General features: G+C 32.0%; 1 protein-coding gene across 1 annotated transcript; it reads right to left on the reverse strand.

Moving 5' to 3' along the window:
- Window positions 1-8,716: 8,716 nt before the first annotated feature.
- LOC126879465 (transmembrane emp24 domain-containing protein 3) lies at window positions 8,717-25,297 on the reverse strand. Its single transcript, XM_050642484.1, has 3 exons — window positions 24,979-25,297; window positions 14,269-14,514; window positions 8,717-9,006 (listed from the first exon to the last, which is right to left on the reverse strand). The coding sequence occupies exons 1-3, from the start codon at window positions 25,120-25,122 to the stop codon at window positions 8,776-8,778; spliced, it is 621 nt and encodes a 206-aa protein (XP_050498441.1). The 5' UTR covers window positions 25,123-25,297; the 3' UTR covers window positions 8,717-8,775.
- Between the last annotated feature and the right edge of the window lie 232 nt (window positions 25,298-25,529).

Consider the following 25,529-nt stretch of genomic DNA (forward strand, 5'->3'; position numbering starts at 1 on the left):
GACACGTTTTATAGATTCTATAATACATTATTTCGCCATCTTTTAGTTCTTCTTTTAGTGCGTTGTCCAACAGCAGGACTGCCTTTTCTCGGTAGATCCGGACGGCGCAGAACCGTCCGGATATGGCAGGTTGTACTGTATTTTATTTTTTGCAAGCATTGCCATATTTTTTCTTTCTATAGAGTCGAACGCTGCTCTTATATCTATGAATGTCAGAATGAGCTTTCCCCGAGTCAATACTTTTTTCTATTATTTCTAATGGTGTAAATGTGTTCATTTGCCTGGATTTCTGGTGTAACCGCTGCTTGTTCTTCTCTCAGTTATTTTTCTACCTCTTGTCTTAGCCTCTTCTCTATACCGAAGACATACATATCGCTCTATAATTTTCGCAGTTGACGTGTTCTCTTTTTGAAGATATTCTTCTTTAGCGGCGAATCGATTGAGGGTAAAATTTGATTGATCCGCGCGCATGCGCACACCGACAGTATGGTATTAGTTGTTATACGGGCTCTGATTGGGTGTTGAAATTTTGAAATGATCTGTCAATAATTGTTCAATATGGAGGTTATCGGTAAACAAAAATATTGTATATTAGTTTTTATTGATGTGTGGACAGAAATAAAATCAAATTTATAATTATAGTGACTTTTTAAATAGTTTTGAAAAGCCGCAGGTACGTAATTCTAAATGTTTCAGTTGGAAATACCTAATAGTTTCAATACCTATCTATTTGGAAAATGTCACCAAAATAATGTAGTTACCTATTAGTAGGCAATGCTTTAATTTACATAATCTGATTACGAACAAACTTTCTACAAATCTTCATCTCATATATCGTTTTTTACTCTATATTTTGTTGTATTTTATTTCGACAAAAATCAAACTAATAATTTTATTAAATTCATATAAATTTATGGTGTAAACGTTTAGTTTGTGTATATTCCCACATGACGTATACGAGAGTTTGGTGCAGTTTGAAATGGCGTCAACTTTCGTACGGCGCGGTAGACGTGAAGTGGGTTCAAGCCCCAAGCAAGTTATTATTTTTTTATTTTTTTTATAGATTTTATGATTGTAAGTACCTATATTATTATATAATTTTTGAAGATATTCTTCTTTTTTGAAAGTGATAGATAAGAAAGTTAGTTTGATTAAATAAAATAAGTACAAATAACCTTTTAAGTATATTTACTTCGTTTAAATTACCTATTATACTTACGTGCGTACAAAGTACACACACATTCTTTTTTTGTATATTGGTACTATAAGGTTACTTTGTCAGTCTTTCGGGATTTGTTGCTTCTTTCATGCCTCTGAATATTTTCCATAGCCAGTTTATCCCTTCTTCTCCCATGTATATACCATTTCAGGGTCTATGTCATCATTCTGTCCGGCTTTACCTGTTTTTATGTTTGATAGGTCCTGTGTATAACTTCTTCTCTACTTATTTGCGCATTTTTTACATTTGCTTTAGGAAGCATTTTCGGACTAAATGAATTGTGAGTTTCAATATAGCGCCCAGTAGATTTATCCCGCTGTAGTTACTTTGGTCTGCCCTATCACCTTTCTTAAATAACGCTATCATTCGAGTGATTCTCCATTATTCCTGTATTTTACTTATTAGGATATTCAGTTAAAAAGATAAATTTTTGAATTTACATATTCTTGGCCATTACAATCACAAGTAGATAATTTATATCAAAATAAATTGATATCATCTAATAAGTTTTGTCCGTAATCAATTATTTGATATTGATTAGCCGTTACTACTCGGAGGTAGTGCTTTCAATAACAGCAGCAATGTCGGCATTAAAACTCTCATTCTGCTAAATGTTGCACTCACTTTTTAAGCGCATTTTGATTTTTGTCGATAGGACAATCTGATCAAAAGATATTGAATTTTTACCGTCGTATTGATACAAATTTTAAAAATTGATTTCGTGCGCGTAACTGACATTTGAAAAACGCCGATCGCTTCGAGCGTTGTTTCCGAGAGAACGGTTCATTCTACACAAAAAGTGCTAATAAACATTTTGATTCTTGGTAAATTGATGTTTTCCATCCCCTATCCGATTTTAGGTGAAAGGCGGGGGTAGGAATGGCAAACATTTTTGTAATTCTCGTTATTTCTGTCGAAACTGATAAGGGAGTAGGCGCAAAATCTTGGTCCAATGCTATTTAAATGCATTAATTTTTTTGGAAGTCCTGAAAAAACTAGTAAAGATTTTGGAAAAATTTAAACGCAGAATGAAAGATTACATTATTACCGAGGGCAGAAAGTCCCTTAGAATTGACGATTTATCTAATTTTAGTAAATTGTAGTAGTTATTTGTTATTGATATTATGTTTTCTTTTGACTGTATGTAAGCTTTGTCCATAAAATTGTAAAAATTTTCAGTGACAATAAAGCATATTTCTATTCTATTCTATAGAATAAACAAAAAGTTTCTTTTGAATGAAATATTTGTAATTAAAAATCACACTCAATTTTCTCTTTTTTCACCCTTGTAACTTATTAAAATAAACATTATAGAAATTTTCAGGGACTTTTGGCCCTCGGTAATAATGTATTCTTTCATTCTGGGTTTAAATTTTTCAAAAATACTTATTAGTTTTCTTGCGATTAAAAAAAAATGCATTTAAATAGCATTGGACCAATATTTTGCGCCTACTACCTTAATTAAAAAAACTACAAACGTGTATATATTATTTTTATTATTTAAGTATAAATTCTTTTCACAATGAATTTAAACACAAAAAACAACAATGGAATGACAACAAATTTTTTAAAAGAAAAAAATACGTTTAAACTCGCCACGCCAAATAGCAATACTATACCCGTTACGGCAGACTTTAAAAAAATATAATATTTACAACTTATAGACAACCCAAACTTTCGTCTTTGTGATGTTAATGTTGACACCACATTCCTCTTCCCCTCTATTATTTACCATCTCTTGTAAGTCTTTTATGTTGGCTTCTATGATTAGCTGTATTATCGATATATCGCAAATTCCATTTAAATACCTCCATTTTATTCTGCTGTGCAAGTTGAAAGATATTTTTTACATAAATGTTAAACAGGAGAGGGAAGAGGATACAGCCCTGTCTCACGCCCTTACTTATTTCTATTTGGGTACATAGTTTGTTTGAGATCCTGTCATTCTGTGGTTATATCATCATCTTATTCTAGATGACTGTGTAAAGACTGTGTGTGATTGTTGGACTGCTTATGGAAAATTTATGGAAGGGATGACCTCCTTTGGAATTATTAATACCATGAAAATGCCTCATTATTGAAATATCCTGGTTAAGAAAATAATCACTATATCAACCATTTCAACTAAACCTACAACATGCTTCTTTAATATATTAGATATGTTACAAACGACCAACTCGAACTTCCGATTTGGTAAAAGAACATAGTTCATTCATAAGAAAAAATTTTACGATAAATCATAATGAAACAAGCAATTGGACTTCGTAAGTCCTAGGCTATCACACAACGTGACAGAAAGTAGAACCGGAAGTCGATATTTGAACTCGCCATGCAACTTTGCGTCGATTGATATACGATTTCACTAATTTCGAGTCATTTTTGCCAAACTTCCTATCGTAACCTTTTCACCGGAAATGACATCAAAACCGGAAATAAATATTATCGACTTTACAATACGCGTCAATTGATATCTCACATGTACTATTTCTGCGACTATAATGTGGCAGTTCCAGTTACAATAGATCAGATATTCTTTTTCTCTTAGGCATCTTTCAGTGCGTCACAGTTTTCCGATTTCTTTCTAACGCATTAAATTTTATGTGACAGAAAAAAAGGCACGTCCATGATTACAGACATTTAAACATTTATTGTAGTTGTCGATAGATGGCGCTATAATCGAAAAAAAAAATTATTTACGAATTATATAATATATCTACGAATATAATCTGTACAATTTATAAGACTATACAAATCAAAGAAAATACCATTTTATAAATGCAATAAACACATTTGATTTGTTTTTATTCCAAATTGAAAATAAAATGTGACAACTGTCAGATTTAACTAAAATGTCATGTTAGAATAAATGTGTATTAGACAGACTTACTTTTTTTCTATCATTTGTGACGCACTGAAAAATGCCCATGAAAAGGACCATAGCATGTGCATTTAATACATATCGGTATTTGGGTACAGTGTGAATATTGTTTTTTAGTTAACAAAACTAGAAAGAAAAATGGCTCCACCCTAAAGCAATGTTTGGTTGCATTTTATTAATCTTGCTGCAATTTTTGCTCCAGAGTTTTAAAAACATTGGGAAATACATTCAATTTGTACGCCCACTTAAAACAAAAACATGGTATAACTTTTAATCAAGCAAGCAAAAGAAAAGACAGAGAGAATACGAACAAAAGTGAAGGTCATGCATCAAAAAGCAATGCAGTGACTGATAAAGACAGAACTGAGAATGTAGAGGTATGTAATACCGCAAAATTTCGAGTAAATCAAAAAAGAAAAATCAAATCAGCTAAGGGTTTACCTTAAAAAGAATTATTAATGATTTTCGTGTAAGAATATACTTTTGTGGAATTTTTTGCATTTCTTTTGAGTTTTTTAATTGAAGGAATATAAAATTTCTATTCAATAGAAGGTGTAAGAGGGTGATCCGATAAGTATCTAGCCTGACCGCCTGATGGCGCCACTGTCGCATGAAAAATTTTCTATTGTGTACGATGTACATTCTCGTAGACGGCTACTGTCAAAATTTCAGCAAAATCAGGCTCATAAACTACCGTTTATGCGATTCACAAGTTGATTTACATCAACTACCTTTATAAATGCAAAATGGTCGCAGCATTCTACTATGCTAATCTATTATTATATTAAGAAAAAATGCCCTTCTACTATAACAACGGTTGACGTCTTCACGTCGCCATGACCAAATTAGTCGAACTGGGCTACAAACTGCTGCTTCATCCACCGTATTCTCCAGATTTGACATCATGCGACTTCTTTTTGTTTTGGCAGTTGTTTTTGTTTTGTCATGGCAGAAATTTAAGCCGGATGAACAGATCATTTTCTCTCCGGAGGTCTATGTTTATTCGTAATGTTCGTTTTTGTTTTGTAGGCTAAGTACTTATCTTAATCTAATTGCTAAGTTGTAATTCCTCATTGTCTTTCAAGGAAACATTGCAAGTATTTGTCAGAAAGGCATATGACTATGATCTAATATTTTTGGTGTGCAAATCTTCTACGTATTTGTTTAATAATCTTAAGGAAGACTGTGTGATAATATATAGTCAAGTTTTCTTAGATATATTAATCAAAGTATCGAGTCTTTGATTCGAACAGTACACAATTCGCTATTCACCTACTAAATGATTTGATTAGTATACTCGTATGTAGAAAGTAACTCGATTGTATAGTGTATAGGGATTTACTATCGTGTAAAGCTAATTTGGAACTTGCCTAAACTGCCATAATGATAGGTCTATTTCATGCATAAATTAAGAATCACAAATGCCGACAAAACTTGTCCAATATTCGAAACCAGAGATCAGAACATACTTTTCAGAATGTTTTTTGTGTGATGAATACATCTCTGAGCTCCAAATTGGCTCTGGTTTCTGAGATATCCTAACCTAAAAGTGCAAAATAGCGGTTTTGGGCCGTTTTTGAGGTTATGTAGCTTCGTAATGGACACCCTAAGTCTTGACGTCACAAAAGTGGGAGGAGCTTATATTTGACTCCAAACAATTTTGTTTATAAGGTTAAACACTCATAAGGAATATTTCATTTATTGTTTACGTGGTTTGTGTAACAAAATAAGACTTTTCATTTAGCTATTTAGTTAAAGAAACGTGTCAGTTACGAGATTTTTATTAGTTTTTTGCCCAGGTGAGTTAAGGGGGGGGGGGGTATGGTTTGAAATCAACATATCAAGCACATTTTTGTGATTTTTTTTCGAAGCTATGGTAGAATTATTTTATTTTTAAATTAAATGAACATATTAAGTACAATTCAAAGAATATTTAAAGAAAAAATTCAATCCAAAATATTGAAAAATAAGCCATTGGCGACAAATTTTGGCAGGCAGCTCAAAAAAATGGATTTTGCGGTGGATATCAGAACTCATCACTGGATCATACGAAACAAAAAATTCAAAAAGATTGAATTAGCTTATGAGTTTTGCGAGGTAACAACGTCTAGTTTTTTATTTTTATTGATTTTTGGTAACACTCAGAAGTCAAAAATTCGAAATTTTTGATAAAAATTTTGTGAAAACCAACAGATTTAATATTGTTGAACAAAAAATAAGCACAAAACGAAAAATATCTCGACGTTGTTACCTCACTAAATGTCTAAAGAAAATATATGCAAAATTTCGGGTATGATCGGTCAAGTAGTTTTTCAGTTACAATGTCCACCGCATTTGAAAAATCAATTTTGAGAAAAATGCGTTTAAAGTTTTGACAACTGCATCTTCATCTTCTGATTTGTCTGCCACATCGTAAAGTGATGAACATTGGAGTATGTTTTTTGAATTGCGGAGTAATCTACAAAAGAGAAGGCGAACAGTTGTTTAACGTTTCTCACTACGCTCAAGCGTGCTGGCGCGAAGCCGCGGCAACGCGAGTCGAAGGTAGGGATATTCAACACCCTGTATCTCTGGTAATTTTACTCTGATTATTTTGAAATTTTCAGAGTATTCTTGAAAGTATGCACTTTTATTTGAAATAATAAAAAAATTAAATATTTCAAACCATACCCCAGCCCCTTAATTTAATGCAATGATAAGAACGTAAACAGTTTTGAGGTTATGTTTATTTTCAACCACTAAGGAATAAAAACCACCTGAGCAAAAAACGAATAAAAATCTCTTAATTAACACGTTTCTTTAACGAAATACCTAAATGAAGTCTTATTTTGCCACACAAAGCACATAAATGAAAAATTCCTTATGAAAATAACTTAACGTTACAAACAAAATTGTTTGGAGTCAATATAAGCTCCTCCCAATTTTGTGGCATTTGTGACGTCAGACTTAGGCTGTCCATAGACCATTCCAGGGTGACGTCATTTGACAGCGGCTGAGGGGAAAACATCTTAGTAAACAAAGTACGTTTATTGCAGAAAACCATTGTTTAATTTAAATATGATTAAAATACCAGCATTTTGTTCAGTTGTGAAGTGCTCCAGTAAAGGTAAAAGAGATAAAGTGAGTTTTTTGGGATACCAGCCGCATTTAAAGATCGATATGTTTTAAATGCACTGTCAAGAGAACGACGAGAGTTGTGGGTCAATAATACTGACTTACTGATTATCCGGGTTTTTACATCCCCTGTGAGGGTGCCATAATATCCAACATTTGACATTTTTGTACTTAAAACCACATATTTTTTATAATAAAACGAGAAAATAGCAAAAAGAACACTAAAAACACAATATTTGCCCCTCAGCTACGCTGTCAAAGTCACGTGACCTGGAATGGTCTATACAGTGAGCACGTAAAGGTTGGAATAAATTCATTTTCTCGAAAATGGACGGTTTTGGAAAAAAATCCCGAAACAGGTCAATTTTTATTTTTAAATTACGACTTATTGGAATATATATCATAATAGTGACGTCACCCATTTGGGCGTGATGACGTCATCGATGATTTTTTTTAATGAGAATAGGGGCCGTGTGATAGCTCATTTGAAAGGTAATTCAATTATCTATTCAGTAATATAAACATTAACATAATTATTTATACAGGATGTCGAAAAAAAATTTTTTTGGATTAAATTTATTGACATAAAAAGAAGAATATGTGTAATTTATTTAATTCAAAATACATTTTACTGCTCTCAGAAAATAGAAAAAAATGTTTATTTGAAAAAAAAAATCATTGCTTTTCGCTTAAATTAAATGCTCAAATTGTCAAGAGGCAGGTGGGTGGCTGCTTTAATATTGAATTTGCAAAAAACAATAATTATTTGTCGAGTAAACATTTTTTCCTGTTTTATGATAGCAGTAAAATGTATTTTGAATTAAATAACTTACACAGATTCTTCTTTTTATGCCAATAAATTTAATTAAAAAAAATTTTTTTGGACACCCTGTATAAATAATTATGTTAATGTTTATATTACTAAATAGAGAATTGAATTACCTTTCAAATGAGCTATAACACGACCCCTATTCTTATTTAAAAAAATCATTGATGACGTCATCACGCCCAAATGGGTGACGTCACTATTATGATATATAATTCAATAAGTCGTAATTTAAAAATAAAAATTGACCTGTTTCGGGATTTTTTTCCAAAACCGTCCATTTTCGAGGAAATGAATTTATTCCAACCTTTACGTGCTCTCTGTATAATTTCGAAACACAGAAACTATTACAATTGTCTTAAAGGATAAATCTCAATATTTTAAATGACGCTGAGTATACTCAGTTATATTATTTTACATATAAATATCTTAATATATACTTGAAGGTGCGACGACCGCTATTTTTGCAGTTTTAGGTTAGGATATCTCAGAAAAAAAGCCAATTAGGCAATTTAGAGCTCAGATTCGTATTCAGCTCACCAGAAACCTTCGGAGAAGTATACTGTTTTCTAAGTCTCAGGTTTATCTGCTTGTGTAATTTTCCGATAAAAACTAAAAATGTGTAAGATCATTTGTCCAGTTTTTTAAACTCTAAATACATCAAATCATAATTCAAATCTCAAAATTTATAAATATATTAAAGAAGGAAAAGGTACAAAATGGTTTAGGTCACAAAGTTTATTTGAATTGCGTGTAAGGTTTCTTTTCCGTGAAAAAGTTCTTCAAAACGAACACCTGCCCGAAAGCAATAGTAATAACTGCCAAAGTTTCCATTATTGACCACCAGAGCACCCTTTCGTTCAGTTCTTCGGCGCGTTTCCTGCCTTGGGCTTCTCTTAACCGATGATGTGTTTGGTAGTCCAAAATCGTGTTCAGAGATTTGTGGATTTCTTGGGCTGATGACTCCATCTTAAACAGAAATTATAGTTAATGAACATATAAAGTCATTTTTTATTTATTGCGATTTTTAAGACTAGTACCCAAATGAAACTGAACAATAGCCTCTCACAAGGATCAGTGCTGGCCTCCCTACTCTTTAATAGTGTTTTAACAGTCCGGAAAAAACCGGGTTTAAAAAAAACCGTCGGTTTTTTTCGTTTTTTTCCTGAAGGTCCGGAAAAAAATCAAAACGTGGAAAAATTCAATAATGAATTTAATTACCGGATTTCCAGTGAAATAAGGTTGTTCTTGAAAGAGTGATGTAGAAAATAGAAATTATCAATATTATCAATATATAAAATTATCAATATTAAAACAAAATAAAACCAATAATTGCATTAACTAAACCAAATAAAATACTGTGTCTAAATTAATACTTTTTAATCTGAATTTTCCTCTATATAGTCCGTTCTTTAAGCCAAGCCGCACACCAAAGAAACATGAAACGAAAAACATGAAACATAAAACGAAAAACATGTTTCATGAAACTAAAACACTGCTAAACAAATCTCAAAGTCCGCCTACCAATGGAACGAGTGTGATTCATGCTCATGACACATTTTTATTTTCGGAGAGTTTCATAAATGGCCGGACGTATATTTGTTTAGCAGTGGTTTATTTCCATGAAACGTAATTTACGTTTCATGTTTCTTTGATGTGCTAACGGTAAAATATTGCAAAAGCTCTAAATTTTAAAGAACCGCTTGGATTGACATGAAATTTGGCATACACAGAGCTAACAAGTCAAAGAAAAAAAGTGATATTGTGCCAATATGTGCTTTTGCCCTGGGGGTGGTTTTTACCCCCTCTTGGGGGTGAAAAAATATTCGTCCAAAGAAAGTCAGGAAATGGATAAACTGGCTAATTTTAAGTAACTTTTGTTCTATAGAGTTTTTTCACTAAGTCAATACTTTTCGAGTTATTTGGCAGTGAATATGTTCATTATTTCAACAAAATAACCACGCTTTTAGACGGTTTTTCGCAAATAACTCAAATAGTAAGTATTTTGTCGAAAAAACATTCTTAGCAAAACTGTAGTCTGTAGAAAATTTAAAAAAATGGTGTATATATCACGTCTCTATACCTAGTAGAAGCAGAGTTATAGCTAATGAAAAATAGGTTCATATTCGTCAAACTCCAAATGGAAAACTTTAACGTGAAATAACCAAAAATGAAGCACATTTTGGGGAAAACTTATTACAACTTATTTAAAGTGTTTAAAAAAAAGCTTCATTTTTGTTTTATAAAAAAAAAATTCTAGCATCAAAATTAAACAAGTTACGCTCAAAATAATGTTAGTCCCTTTTGGTTTTGGTAAAAAATCGAGAAAATCACCCCCTAATAAGTATCTTAAATGAACTTAGTCGTTACGACTTCACAAGTTTCTTGACGCGTGTATATATTGTTTATATGATCTGTAAGTTTCATCACTTCAAAGTCCTTATTATTGAAAGGGCTGTAGTTAAAAGGGGTTGAACGAGTCACTGATCACGAATGTATGCAAATTTTGAAACACCAAATCTTAATCAATTTTTGTCTAAGATAAAAACAAAAAATACATGATATTCAGAAAAGCAAATATGACTTTTTTGTTTTTCGACATTTTTGGTATTTTTAACAATTTTTAAGTTATTTTGAAAAATAACATATTTTTCAAAATTTAAATTTTTAAAAATTTTACTTTGAAACCAAATTTTTTCAAAAATAAGCACTTTAAATCGATGAAACTTACAGATCATATCACAACATAAGTAAAATAATTTGTGGAGCGGTAACGATTAATTTCATTTAAGTTGCTAATTAGGGGGTGGTCTTTCCGATTTTTTTTTTTGCAAAAACAAAAGGGACCAACTTTATTTTGAGCGTAACTTGCTTAAATTTAATGCTAGAAACTTTTTGTAAAAACAGAAATAAAGCTTTTTTTAAACATTTTAAAAAAGTTATAATGGGTTTTCCCTAAAAAGTGCTTAATTTTTTGGATATTTCACGTCGAATTATTCTATTTGAAGTTTGGTGAATATGAACCTATTTTTCATTGGCTATAACTCTGGTTTTACGAGATCCAGAGACCTAACGCGTATACCATTTTTTTACTTTTTTATAGGCTATTTCTTGCTAACAACGTTTTTTTCGACAAAATACTTACTTTTTGAGTTATTTGCGAAAAACTGTTTTGGACATATATTTTTTCACCCCCGAGAGGGGGTGAAAGTCACCCGCAGGGCAAAAGCAAACATCGGCACAATATCACTTTTTTTCTTTGACATGTAAGCTATACGTATGCCAAATTTTATGTCAATCCAAGCGGTTCTTTAAAATTTAGAGCAAAAACCGTGAAAGAATGGACTAATATCAGAAATTGTACTTTCAGATTCTTCATCGCCATCGTCGGAAGTCTCGTTCTCTTCATGATCATTAATTGCATAGTAGCAGGTAGCAAGTCTTCATCTTCACCAAATTCCACTTCGAGTGATGTGGCTTTTATATTAATGTAGTATTCGCAATCTCCAGTGTATTTTTTTTTTGGTTTCCTGCAACATTTTCATCCGAAATATACCTACATGTTACTGCGAATTGCAACAAATTTTTCAACTTAAGGATTTGTAAATCTGTTCCTCTTTTTTGAATGTATGTGTTCAAATGATGACCAATTTGTTTCACATCCACAGGAAGTTGGTACCAACTGAAGCAAACGTACTGCAACAGGTTGAAGGGCTGATTAGTGCAAATACCTTGCCACCACACTAATGGTTGGCAGTCTATTTTTTCTGCAACTTCCCATAAAAGAGATCTTGAGAAAAATCGTGTTTTCGATTTATACATGGCTGCATTAGTAACAATTACACTACTTGTAACTGTAATTGATTTAATTATATCTATCTATATTAAAAAATAAACAAATTTAGATAACATTATTTTTATTATTGATGATTATTTTGTAACTACTTAATGATAACATTATAGGTATATTACATTAAATAAATAGCAAACATGAATTTTTCCGATTCGAACCGGCCTTCTTGAAAAAAAGGGGGTTTTTGCATCGATTAAAAAAACCGTTTTTTAAACACTACTCTTTAGCCTTTATATAGCAGACATTCTCGAAACACATCAAAGAAGTTCGAATATACAGACGACTTGCTGTACTGCCATAAAGAATTGGAGGCTATTGAGCAAATATTACCAAACGACCTGGTCACCCTCGGAAGATATTTCCTCCCCTGGAGATCTCAGCCCAATGCCGCCAAGACGGAAGTATTGTGCTTTAATGTAAACAACAGACTGACCAACTACCAATTGAAAAACCACTTTAAAGACAGACTCCTTAGCCACACTAAACACCCAAAATATCTAGGATACACTCAATATAACGTTAAACTTCAAGTAACACCTTACAAAAACTACTGCAAAACTTATAACACGAATAAATAATATTCGACAAAAGTTATGCGGTACCACATGGCGTTCCTCAGTGACTACACTAGGACTCGTGTATCCCGTTGCGGAGTAGGTACTGTGTACCTGTCTATGTGGCTCAACAGCCCGCATACCAAGCGTGTCGACTGTTGAAGCATGGTGGGGATACACGAAACTATACTAGCGCCCGTAGCGGCGAAATATGACAACAATTTTTTTCAATAGATATTTCGCTTACCATATTATTGCCGTTTTGATTTTTAATATTTATATTTTCATAGGTACTGACTTTCTTTACTTCCCCGATCTGGTGGTACATTGCTATAGTCCATTTTCTACTTCTTCACGTGCCATATCAAAATTATCCGACGTTGGCAATCATATATTTTCATTTTTTTACACCACAAAATTAACAGATCAATAGACCCAGCTAATGTTAAAATCTGATACTAATAATTCACACTGCCTAATTGCTTTCGATAACACCGACAACTAAACTATAACGAAAAAGTAAAGCATCACACTTAAAATTGATGTTTTCTTCAGAGAAGTTCCAAATATCCGGTTTTTATTTTGACGTTTATTTGACACTTGAACTTATTATTTGTATAATACAAAAACAAACTCGACGCATTCGAAAGGAAAGTACTGAGGAGAATAATAGGACCTGTGAGGGAAATGGAATCTTCAGAAGCCGATACAACAACGAGCTTTATCAAATTTATAAGGAAACACCCCTGCCAGACTTCATTAGAATACAAAGATTGCAATATGCCGGACATGTGATAAAAACGGGAGAGGATAGGCTACCAAAAAGAGCACTGAATGCTAGAATGCAGGGAAAAAGACCGGTTGGAAAGCCAAGAAAGCGCTGGGAAGCCACAGTAAACAGCAACGCACAAGTCCTTATAGGAGTCCGTGTATGGAGAAGAGCAGCCACAGACAAGCAAGGGGTGGAGGCAAAAAATAAAGGAGGTCAAGGCTCAATTTGGGCTGTAGTGTCGTAGAAGAAGAAGAAGAAGAAGATAATAAATTTTATCAAAAATGGTAAATAAATATTACATTAACGTCAAATATGTCATATGTGTATCATATGTTTAACACCAAATTGTGTTCACCAAAAATTTCAGGCGACTACGCTAGGTGTCGTGTCAGTCATGCACGGAGCGAATACCAGGCTAACTAAAGATAACAATGTCACTGAAGAAATTAAAAGAAGAATAGTACTCGCCAATAAGTGTTACTATATCTTAAGAAGACAAATGGCCTCAAAACTAAAACACTAATAAGACCAGTGCTAACATATGGTTCAGAAATTTGCACACTTACACAGAATGACCAAGAATATATTATGTAGGGATAAAAGAACAAGGTTTGTGGCGCAAGCGTTACAACTTGAGTTGTATAGCAGTTTTGGAGAACCTGACGTAAAATTCATTAAAGTAGCACATAGCACGCCTTTGATGGAAAGAGCATGTAATCAGGCGAAAGGAAGATAGGAAGAAAAGTTTTTTACCAAAGAGGCCTGATAGGACAACGAGCAAGAGGAAGACCTAGACTTAGGTACCAAGACAACCTAGAGAATGATTTAAAATCTATTGGAATTAGAGCATGGAGAAGAATTGCCAGAGACAGGGGCGAATGGAGGATTGTTCTGAAGAAAGCTTTGGCTCATAAAGAGCTGTGACGCCACTAATGATGATGATTATGTCAGGCACAATTAAGGCCACACCAATTTACTGGCTACCAGCACTGGGCCACATAGTATGTGTATATGCATAAAGAATTGTGGACAAAATAAATGCTAAAACTCACCTGCGTTAAAACGGTGGCATGTTCACCAATACCGGGTAAAGGTTGCTCCTCTCCAACTTGGAAATCCATATATACAAGTTTATGTGAAAAAGTGGAGAATTCATTGCTGAAGCATACTTTGTAGATACCATGATCCTGAGATACAAAGGTGTGTGAGTCGAACTGCATTTTGACTTGTTTGTACAATATATTGCCTTTGGGGTCTTCTAAAGCTACATCTACATCATAATTGCCTCCAGTTACGACCTAAAACAAGAAAGTATTTATAATAATATTTTGTGGCCTTTATCTGACACTACCAGACTGGTTTTAGGAAAAGCAGCATATCTAAGAGGCTAATAGGATTATTTATTATAGAGATTTAATTTAATGGCCAAAACATAAATATATTTTGACTTTATAGTCAAAGTTGGCCTAAGATGGTTGATTGAGGTTTTGGTAGGGTTTCACCATGTTCCCATAGGCTATATCCTTTAACATCGGCGTTTAGCCTGTTTAATATTATTTTTAAATAATGTAAATTGAATTTTAAATTCAACCATTGTTTGGTTCTGGGGCTATTTAGCAAGTATGCACATTCACTGATGATGGACCGATAGGTCTGAAAACGTTCTGAATTGGACATATTTTATTCAATCCATTGGGATTTTTTAAGTTTTAATAAATATACCAATTTACATAGAAGTGGTTTTACTTCTTGTTAGAGTTTTATAAATATAGTATTTTTCATGAGCATTTTTCAGTGCGTAACAAATGATAGGAAAAAGGGTAAGTCCGTGATAATACACATTTATGACATTTATTCTAACATGACATTTTACTTAAATCTGACAGTTGTCACATTTTATTTTCAATTTGGAATAAAAACAAATCAAATGTGTTTCTTGCATTTATAAAATGGTATTTTCTTTGATTTGTATAGTCTTATAAATTATACAGATTATATTTGTAATATTTTTATCTAATTAAAAAAAATTATTTTTTTTATTATGGCGCCATCTATCGACAACTATAATAACTAGAATAAATGTTGTAAATGTCTGTAATCACGGACGTGCCTTTTTTCTGTCACATACAATTTAATGCGTTAGAAAGAAATCGAAAAACTGTGACGCACTGAAAGATGATCATGAGAGAAAGAATAGCTACATACATATTATGGAACTCCGCTGTCAAAACACATTCAAATTTTTGTCGATGGGATACTCTGATCAAAAGATATTGAATTTTTACTGGTGAGTTAATTCGCGATTAAAAACAAAGTATCTGACCTCTGGTGGAATAAATTTAAACTACTATAAGTGTTATAAACAAACCAGAAAACTGTGGATTTGAATATAATTTGGTCACTATTTAAAAATTTTTGGTAAATTTCAGCATTATAAGTAAATTACTTAAAATGTTTTAAATCAAATCAGTATTGTTCTGTTCCTCAATTGAACGTTTGTTTATACGATTTATGTCGGCCATTTTACTGCATTCGACCCACCCTCTATATTCAGTTTTAATCGCGAATAAAAATTTGATATAAAAAATTGTTGCGCGTGTGTAACTGTCATTCAAAATATTTGTAGCTACAAGCCTGTTTCTGAGAGAACGGTTCATTCTATACGAAAAGTGCTAATAAACATTTATGTTTAAAATTGTCTCAGCGGCCTTTCTTGTTTGAAACATTTTTTAAGGTATACAGATTCTCGGTAAATCGAAGTTTCCTCCCCTCTGCGAGGGGGGTTTGAGGGAAGGGCCCAGGGGTATGTGTGGCAAACTATTTTGCATCTTCTTTAGGGTCCCAAAATTCTCAGCAAAATTCAGCTCGTTCGTCTCGTTTTAAAGATCAAATCTTTGGATGAAAAATAGTGGAATAAAAGTGGAAGTAACTTTTTTTTATCTATGCTCCGCTTTTAAACCATGAGGATTAATTCAAATGTACTGCGCGTAATGCTTGTTTGTAATTGGTCCAACCTCAGGCAAGTTTACTCCACTGTCAAGAAATTTTGACACTATTGGCATTTCATAGGTTAATTAAGTTATATCAGCGATTTTTTGTGTTTTCTGCACAATTCCTTTAATTTTTAGATTTTTGGTCTGCTTTTATATAAAAAGCAGTTGTTTTTAGAACTATTTAGCAAGTATTACTACAATATAATAGGTTAGAATAGAATAGAATAGAAATATGCTTTATTGTCACTGAAAATTATACAAATTTTATGGACAAAGCTTAATTAAAGTCAGAAAAAATAAATAAATAATATCTAACAATAACAATAACAAATACAATTTTCTGAAATTTGATAAATCGTCAATATAAAAAAAATATACATAAATACAAAATATAAGTTAATAAAGTAAAGAAAAAAAAAACAAAATCGATATATTGCAACAATTTATAGAAATTGCAAAGTGAATATACAACAAAGTAAACTATTTATAGACATATGAACTAATAAGTTTAAGCTGCTGCATGTGACACCCAAATATAGATAAGTTTGGTTATTTGTACATTACTGTAATTTCTTAGTTAGTCATTAAGAAACTCTTCTACTGAATAATATGGTCTTTTAGATAGATGAGCTTTTGTCATTTTACGGAACTTGGGGAAAGATGTTGCAGATTTGAGTTGTAAAGGAAGATGGTTGTATAGTTTTTTTGCGGAATATAATATAGATTTCTTTACTAACTCAGAGGACGGGATCGGTAAATAGACATCAAAATTTGAATTTCTGGTGGAGTAGTCATGACGAGGCCTTGCTGGAAAGACATGCATGTGTTTACGAATTAAGCAAACAGTTTCTAAAATATATAAAGATGTAAGGGTTAAAATGCCGTGATCTTTGAAGTAACTTCTGCAATGTGTTGTTCTTCTGAGGCCAAACAGATACCTTATTGCTCTTTTTTGTAATTTAAAAATAACATCTAATTGGGCAGCTGTACTAGAACCCCAAAAAGGAAGACCATATCGAAGGTAAGACTCGAACAAGGAAAAATATGTTAGTTTAGAAGATGCTAAATTGAGTTCTTTCGAAACAGATCTTATAGCATAGCAGGCTGAGGCGAGTTTCTTACTTAACAAATCGATATGAAGGGACCATTTGAGGTTGCTGTCTAAAAAAATACCAAGAAATTTTACAGAATCAACGGTAGAGATCTGGCTGTTATTAACAAGCAGGGGTTGAAGAGCACTTTTATAGGATAATGCTACTGTCTTATCCACGTTAAAAGAGAGTAAATTAGAGTCAGACCAGGTTTTTATCGTAAGCAAATCAGAAGTTATAGTTGCATGAAGAGATGCAATAGTTGAGTTGCTCCAAGTGATACTGGTATCATCAGCAAAAAGAAAAATTTTTCCATCGATTTTTAAGTTAGTGATGTCATTTATAAAGATAAGGAACAGTAGAGGGCCCAATACTGAACCTTGTGGTACTCCACATACAATGTTTTTGAGACTAGAGTCAGTATCATTTGCTCTAACTAGTTGTTTCCTATTATTCAAGTAAGATTGGAACCAATTCAAAGAAATACCTCGAATCCCATAGAAATTTAGTTTTTTAATCAAAATGTCGTGATTTACACAATCAAAAGCTTTGGCATAGTCACAGAAAACAGTGGCAGTATAAAGATTATTGTTTAGTGCTTGGTAAACCTCATGAAGCACAGAAAACAATGCATCAGTGGTACATTTATTAGTTAAAAAGCCGAACTGATTTTGGGATAAGATGCTGTTATCAATGAGAAAGGACATAAGACGGGTTTTTATGAGTCTCTCAATAATTTTTGAAAGTACCGGTAGTAAGGCAATATGTCTATAGTTGCAAGCATTAGATTTTTCACCACCCTTATGAAGGGGAATAATAATTGCTATCTTTAGGCACTCTGGGAATTTGCCTCTTTCAAAGGAATCATTAATTAGTGAGACGAGGATTTCCAACACATTTTCTGTGAGATTTGAGAAGATTTTTATGGATAGTCCATCAGTACTACAGGATGATTTGCTTTTGGTACTATTGATAGTTTGGATCAGTTCAGATATATCGATTGGTCTTAAAAAGAATGAATTCGAGAACACTCCTGAATTTCTGAGATAGGAAATGGGATCTTTTTGTGGCAAAATAGTAGAAGTTATATTTTTACTCATTTTAACGAAATATTCGTTTAGATTTTCCGGGTCTGGAAGGAAGATCGTTTATTATGGACCAAGTTTCTTTTGCAACACTTTTAGAGCTTTCCATACGATTTTGATAGTAGGCTTTTTTAGCTGATTTGATGAGTTTTAGATAGGTTACCCTGTACTTAGTGATATATTGAGTGACAGAGACGTTGGTAGCAAATTTCTTGATATACAATAGTGAGCGCATATTTTTGGCTGATATGCGGATACCTTTGGTAGCCCAGGGTTTGTGATGTTTTGGCTTAATTGAAATTAAAGGAAATGCCTTATTGAAGATAGAGACAAGCTTTTCTATAAAATCGTTGAAATTATAGTCCACGTCCGCAGAAGGAAAATGCCACTCAGAAGTTAAGCATAAATTTTGAAATTTATGAAAATTCCGAGCGGAAAAAATCCTACCTAAACGTCGGGTTTTCGAGGAGGGTTTGCTGAAGATGTTAAACTTCGTAAATACTGCTTCATGATCTGATAATCCCGCATTAATAATTGTAGAGCAGACATCAAGGGATGAGAAATCTGAGACAATATAGTCAATTATGGTAGATGAAGTTTTTGTAATCCTTGTAGGAGAATTAACGTGCATTGAGAGACCATATGATTCAAATATGTTGACCAAGGACATTTGGGTAGCACAAGCAGCATCATAATTAATGTTGAAGTCCCCGCATAGAATTTTTCTGCTTCTATGAGGCAAGTCATCTAACAAATTTAGCAGGTTCTGAAAAAATAGTTCCACAGGGGAGTCAGGTGATCTATAGATGCAAATAATGTAAAGATTAAGATTTTTATTATAAACTAGGGAAAACTCAAAGAAGGCTTCATTTAACAGAAAGTCATATTTTGTAATCAGAGAAAAATCATTATTTCTAGAAAGAATTAGGGTGCCTCCATGAGCTGAACTTGGACGATCATACCTAGCAATTGTGGTATATTTTTCTACAAAAAAAGGCTCGTTGACTTCAAGCCAGTGCTCTGTAACCGCAACTATCGGGGGAAATCCTAATTCTTCCAGAAACAAAAATAATTCGTCAGTTTTATTTCTTATAGAACGAATATTAATCAGAACCATACTAAAGTTGTCATCACTAAAATTATTCGAGGTTTCTAGTTCCTCAGAACACGTCGTGTTATTTAAAAATTTCGTCTTGGAGAGCATCTTTGTTCTAGCAAACAGTCAAACTAGTCAGAAACCGTCAGCAAACAGTTGGTCAGTGAGAGAACATAATAAAGTCACCAGTGCTATCCCCTCTACTCGCGCTGGTCGACTATTCGCTGATGGTTTCAAACTGTTTGAAACTGATGCTAGAACAAACCTATTATTTATGGATTACCGTCGAAGGCTGACATGATCAACCAAAAAAGAAGATGTATTTGGAGATTTTTATAGTGACTTTCTTGGGTGTGAATATGTCTTTTTAGTTTACTCCTCCTGGTTTAAAACAAAGCGTAGTTGGTGATGTTCCATAAAAAATAAATAAAAATATTTGTTGCAACAAAATGAATTAAAACATTTTTGTTTGATAAGAAACTACTTACTACTTAATCTTAAGCTGATAAGCAGGTATATACAATTTTTTATACAAAATACCACTTACCATTCATTTGAATTTTATAAAGTAGCATTATGCATGCAAGCTTTAATAAATATGTAGAATTTTAATGTGTAAAATTTCCAATTAATTGTCTGGGTTTTATTTTTAGTTTAAAAATGTTTTTAACTCCGTTTATTAAGGACGTAGGCGCAAAATTTGCGCCACTGTGTTTTAAATTCATTCATTTTTTTTTCGAATCCTGAGAAAATTAATAAGTATTTTTGGAAAATGTGTATTGTGGTCTAAATCTGATTTTAGTAGTTCCTTGAAGTTGAACTATTTTTGTACTCTTTTGTATTTTTCTAAATAAATTTGAAAATAATTAATTTTTTTGTGTTAAGTGTAACCAATTTCGTAGTTATGCTATTAAAATATGTCCATTTCTTAGGAATTTTGAGTTGTCAACTGCTTCTTACTGGTTAGTGCCGGTACCCTCATTCTACAGGATTATTTCCAATATATTTTTCAATTTAATTTGTTTCATAATGTAGTTTTATGACTTAATGTAGTTTTGGTAAACTTTTCTTATTTTATTAAACAAAATTAATGTCAGTCTGAAAGGGTTAAATTTTACACAATTTTCAAGCATAAAATTCAATTGCCATCACTAAATAAATAAAACTAAGTGTTTATATCTGTACAAAAACAATATTTTCACAAATTATGTGTTAAATGTGGATTGGATAACAAGCATTTATTCTTAATCATAATTAAAAATAAATTCAAGGCCAACAAACACAATTCTAATAAAACTCAATGAATAGGTACTACCACTAATAATATTTTAAGAACATAATTATACCACCCATCACCTGAAGTTACCCATTTGAACAAATGGGAATATTATTATGTGTAATCTTACTTAATACTATACAAAATTGTGGGAAAACCCAGATTCTATACTATATTTTATTTGGAAGGATTCTATTGAATGTTTCTGTTTTAAATAATAAATAAATAATGATTTTAAAGAATATTCATAAATATTAATCTGTAGCATAAGGTGGAAATATAATATAATTTAAAAAACTGATATATTTTTGTACACACTTATAACAAATTAATGAATGTATACTGTATGTGTAGATAAATTTAAAATATGAGAATACTTTTTTTGTATTAGGTACTAAAAACAAAACAAAATTTTTCATTTAATTTGTACTTAGGTACTTTAAGAACAATTTCTGGAGTAGAAATCGAAATGTTCAAATACACATTTTCAACGAAAACTTTTCACTTATAAATTCGCAAAGTCTGTGTGTTATTGCGTTGCCGCTCCTGCAATACTTAGAGCAGATTTATCGATGGTTTCTTATGTAGTTTTGTCCTCTGAATCCAAATCTGGAAACGGCATTTCGATATCTCTAACTGTCTTCGAGATAATCGACCTCAAACTCTAAAATGTGACGTCACAATCATGCCGACACACTAACCGTCAGTTGAAATCGTTGCTAGTAAGTAGACTAGTTTTTTAATCTGAATTTGTCAAGCAAAGCATAGGTTATTTACATTTGAGTTTGACACTTGTTGAATGTCAAACTAAATTTTAAATAAAGTATTAATAAAATATCAATGACATTTGATAGTGAATTTAATTATTATAATATAAAATAAATAAGATGTTCAAAAACTTAAAAAGGTTTATAAGAGTATACGGCCTCCCCTTTAATGATAAAATGACTGTTCCATTTGTTATGAAATGAAAATTGTTATTATAGTCAGTTCGCTAAACTCAGACACAACTTTCTAGTGATTTTAGTAGGTGATTTTTTAGTTTTTTGACAATTTTGCCAAAATTGGCAAAATTACTAATTATTTAGTAATTATTTTTTTTTGCCAAATTGGCAAAATTACTGACTAAAATCACTAGCCAGCTGTGTCCGAGTTTAGCGAACCGACCATATGAAATGTTGTTTGGAATAAAAAATTATGGTCTGATATGTACATCCTTCCAATGGAAAAAAGTATTTGAAAATTTTTCTCAAATGATGGATACCAACAACATTTTCATTTATAACTCTTTTATTTTTAATTTGACGAAGAAAAGTTATTCTTCATAAAAAGCTCTTCGTGGTCTAAGATTTAGGATGCAATCATCATATATCAAATTTTATTAATTTTATACGAGGTATATAAAAAATATGAATTTCGATCAAGAGTAAAGTACCTTTATAGTTAAAAATATTTAAATTAGAATAATATAATTGCACATTAAAATATAATTTTTAATTGTAAACAACTTTTTATAATAGCAATTTTCCATATTATGAATTAAAATACGCAAATAAACAAAGTTTTCGTTATGATAATGCTCGCATTTTCAGCTTGTTTAAACTGAAATTGTAGATAATTTTCCTTAAAAATTAGGTAAACAAATTAAAATGCCACAAAAAAATAGTTTCAGAAACAAAAGTCAACTGAATAATGTAGAGAGAACCTTTGAAATGTTGAAGAAAGAAATCACTGCAATAGTCCTTAATTAGGAATTGATCCTAGCATTAGGATGAAGATCTAAACCAGAGGTTCCCAACCAGTGTGCCGCAACACACTGGTGTGCCCCGAAGTCCCTGTAGGTGTGCCGCGAAATTTGATTATACTCACAATCATTAGTTATAGAGATTATTTCCCCAAGTGTACCGTGGCTGAACCAGTTTTTAAGTTAGTGTGCCTCAAGCTAAAAAAGGTTGGAAACCGCTGATCTAAACGGAAGAAAAAAAATGAAATAAGAAGTTTTGGAAAATTAGTAAACAATAGATACTTAAATGTGGGAAGACGAAGAACATCCTGGCTTAAGAACTTACGGGAATGGTTCGAATGCAGTAGTGCAGAGATATTTAGAGCGGCAGTCAACAGGGTCCGCATTGCCATGATGATTTCCAACCTTCGATAGAAGATGGAACTTAAAGAAGAAGAAGATACTTAAATCAAGACACTTACTCAACACACACACATACTACACATTACACCTGAGTTAGTGATAGGTTATATAATTACGTGGCTAAAGGTTCTAGTTCTAAACCAAGGCCAGAATCGGAGGAAAAAAAAAAAAAAAAAAGATACTTAAATTACTATATTATTTAGATAGCAACCTAGTGGAAACTAAACACTGTATCTTTAAACATACTAAGTACTGATAACTGATAATATAGATAAATATATACAGTTGAACCCACTTACTGCAATAGCCTTCGTGTGAAGTAAAAGTATTCCTATAACCAGGATATTCTAGAAACCGATCATTGGTAGCTATGCCTTGTTTTTAAACCATGAGAAGTAAACTAAAAGACAGATTCACACCCAAGAAAGTCACTAGAAAAATCACCAAATACATCTTCTTTTTTGGTTGATCATGTTGGCCTTCGACGGTAATCCATAAATATTATATTATACTAATACGTCACTAAAGCATTCTAAAGCCAACATTTTATATAAAAGCAGACTAAACGTCTAAAAAGTAAAGGAATAAAGCAGAAAACATAAAAAATCGCTGATATAACTTAATTAACCTATGAAATGCCAATAGCGTCAAAATTTCATAAATATCATCAGTGTTAAAATTTCATAACAGTATAGTAAACTTGCCAGAGGTTGGACCAATTACAAACAAGCATTATGGGGCAGTAATTTTGAATTACTCCTCCTGGTTTAAAAACAGAGTATAGTAGAAGTGTTTCTTGACCTGAAATTTCTATTCTTTAAACCTTTAATTCTATTCTTTAAACCTGGATATTCCTATAACCAATATTCGAATAAGCAGGTTCGATTGTAGCCTTAATCTGGTACTCAGTTCTATTAGGTTCTACACATTAGATTTTCCTTCATATGATAGGCATATACCTTCCATCCTTTTTTATGTCCCAATATTGAGTATTGATATCACTCTTACCATAATTGTTGTGTGATATTTAGGCAAATACCTTGCTTGTATAAATGATTTTAATTTCATACTTAATTAGTGGCTTAATTATAAAATAATTATGAATAATAAAAATAACTTCATGTTGTCCACAGAAAGTATAATTAAAGATCTATTAGAGTTTTATTTCAATTTTTATATTTATTAATATTGTGCCCTTTCATCAATTACCAATAGATTTGAATAATATTCCTAAACCATCAGAATTTGTTCAAATTGTTTCATCCATGAGAATTATTGGTAATTATTGAATAAGAGAAACCAAATGTAGGATAGAGAAAGCAAGATATTGTATGGAATTGAGTTGTGGACTCTCACAGATGCCACCTGCAAGAAAATTGAGACTTTTAAAATGTGGCTCTAATTTTCGAATCCTGAAGATATCTTATACCTACCTACTGATCACCTTACTAATCAAGGTGTTTTATTAAGAATTCAAAAAGAAAAAGAGGCGTTAATCACAATAAAAACAGCCAAAATCGAATACCTTGATCACATCATGAGGAACGAGAGATATGAACTGCTGCAACTAATCTTACAGGAAAAATAGGAAGAAAATGAGGACCAGGAAGGCGAAAGATTTCCTGGCTGAAAAATCTATGTATGTGGTTCAACACAACAACCACAGATCTTTTCAGAGCTGCAATGTGCAAAGTACAGATTGCCATGATGGTCGCCAATATCCGAAACGGATAGGCACAAGAAGAAGAATAAGACTGAATAAGAGGGTAAACTTGAAAAATGCCAAAAAAGTACAAAATCATTAAGCAAGCTCTCATTAAGTCAGATATAATAAATTACCTAATGATCTCCTATTATCAACTACTGACAATGTTTACAAAACATAATTTACATTTCTAAATAAACTTTTGAATGATTTAGAAATATAATTGGCAATCTTCCATTGGTGATTGATGTGATTTTCTTTTGCCAAACACTACAAGGGTCTACAAAACTACAAGTACAAGAGTTACATTAGCTTTAATGTTATTACACTACTTACACTATTTATAGGAAATTATGCTCTTATGTCTTACCTGATACTCTAACGTGCAACTTGTGTTCTTTTTAATTTCCTCGTGAAAGCATTCTTTGGCACTATCGGGCAGTTCGAATGTTAATTCTGTTCCTAATGCAAATTGGAAAAGACCTAAACTTACAATAAATACCCAATACCTCATTTTTTTCTAGTATTGTTAATAATGTCCTATGGGTAATTAAACTATAAATCAATGTGTAGACTGTGTAGTGACTATCATATTTTGCACCTATAAACTTTTAAAAAGATATATCTACATGGAAAAGATTATGTGGACTTTTCGTGATGACGTTTTTTGACATAACCTAACTAATGATGTGGACTAACTTTCCCATTGGTTCAAAATTCTATCAGCCAAATCAGAAATTTTTTTATGACTCTTTAGTATATAGTAAGTTTATGTAAAGTTCTATAAAATTATAGAAATCTTGTAGTTTATATAAAATTATAGAAAAATATGTAGAATATTCTGTTATACCAAAAGTAGCCACAACTCGGGCTGTTGATAAAATAAGTTTTTTGTGTACGCCTCTGGTAAGATTATGAGTT

This window comes from Diabrotica virgifera, chromosome 2 (assembly GCF_917563875.1).
Source record: "Diabrotica virgifera virgifera chromosome 2, PGI_DIABVI_V3a".
Taxonomy (NCBI): domain Eukaryota; kingdom Metazoa; phylum Arthropoda; class Insecta; order Coleoptera; family Chrysomelidae; genus Diabrotica; species Diabrotica virgifera.

Excerpts from the sequence above, each read along its gene's own strand:
- LOC126879465 (XM_050642484.1), bottom strand. The coding sequence starts at position 25,122 with ATGAGGTATTGGGTATTTATTGTAAGTTTAGGTCTTTTCCAATTTGCA. Across the intron at positions 14,515-24,978 it reads GTTGCACGTTAGAGTATCAG|GTCGTAACTGGAGGCAATTA; the intron begins GTAAGACATAAG and ends TTCTTGTTTTAG. Across the intron at positions 9,007-14,268 it reads ATGCCACCGTTTTAACGCAG|ATGGAGTCATCAGCCCAAGA; the intron begins GTGAGTTTTAGC and ends TTTCTGTTTAAG.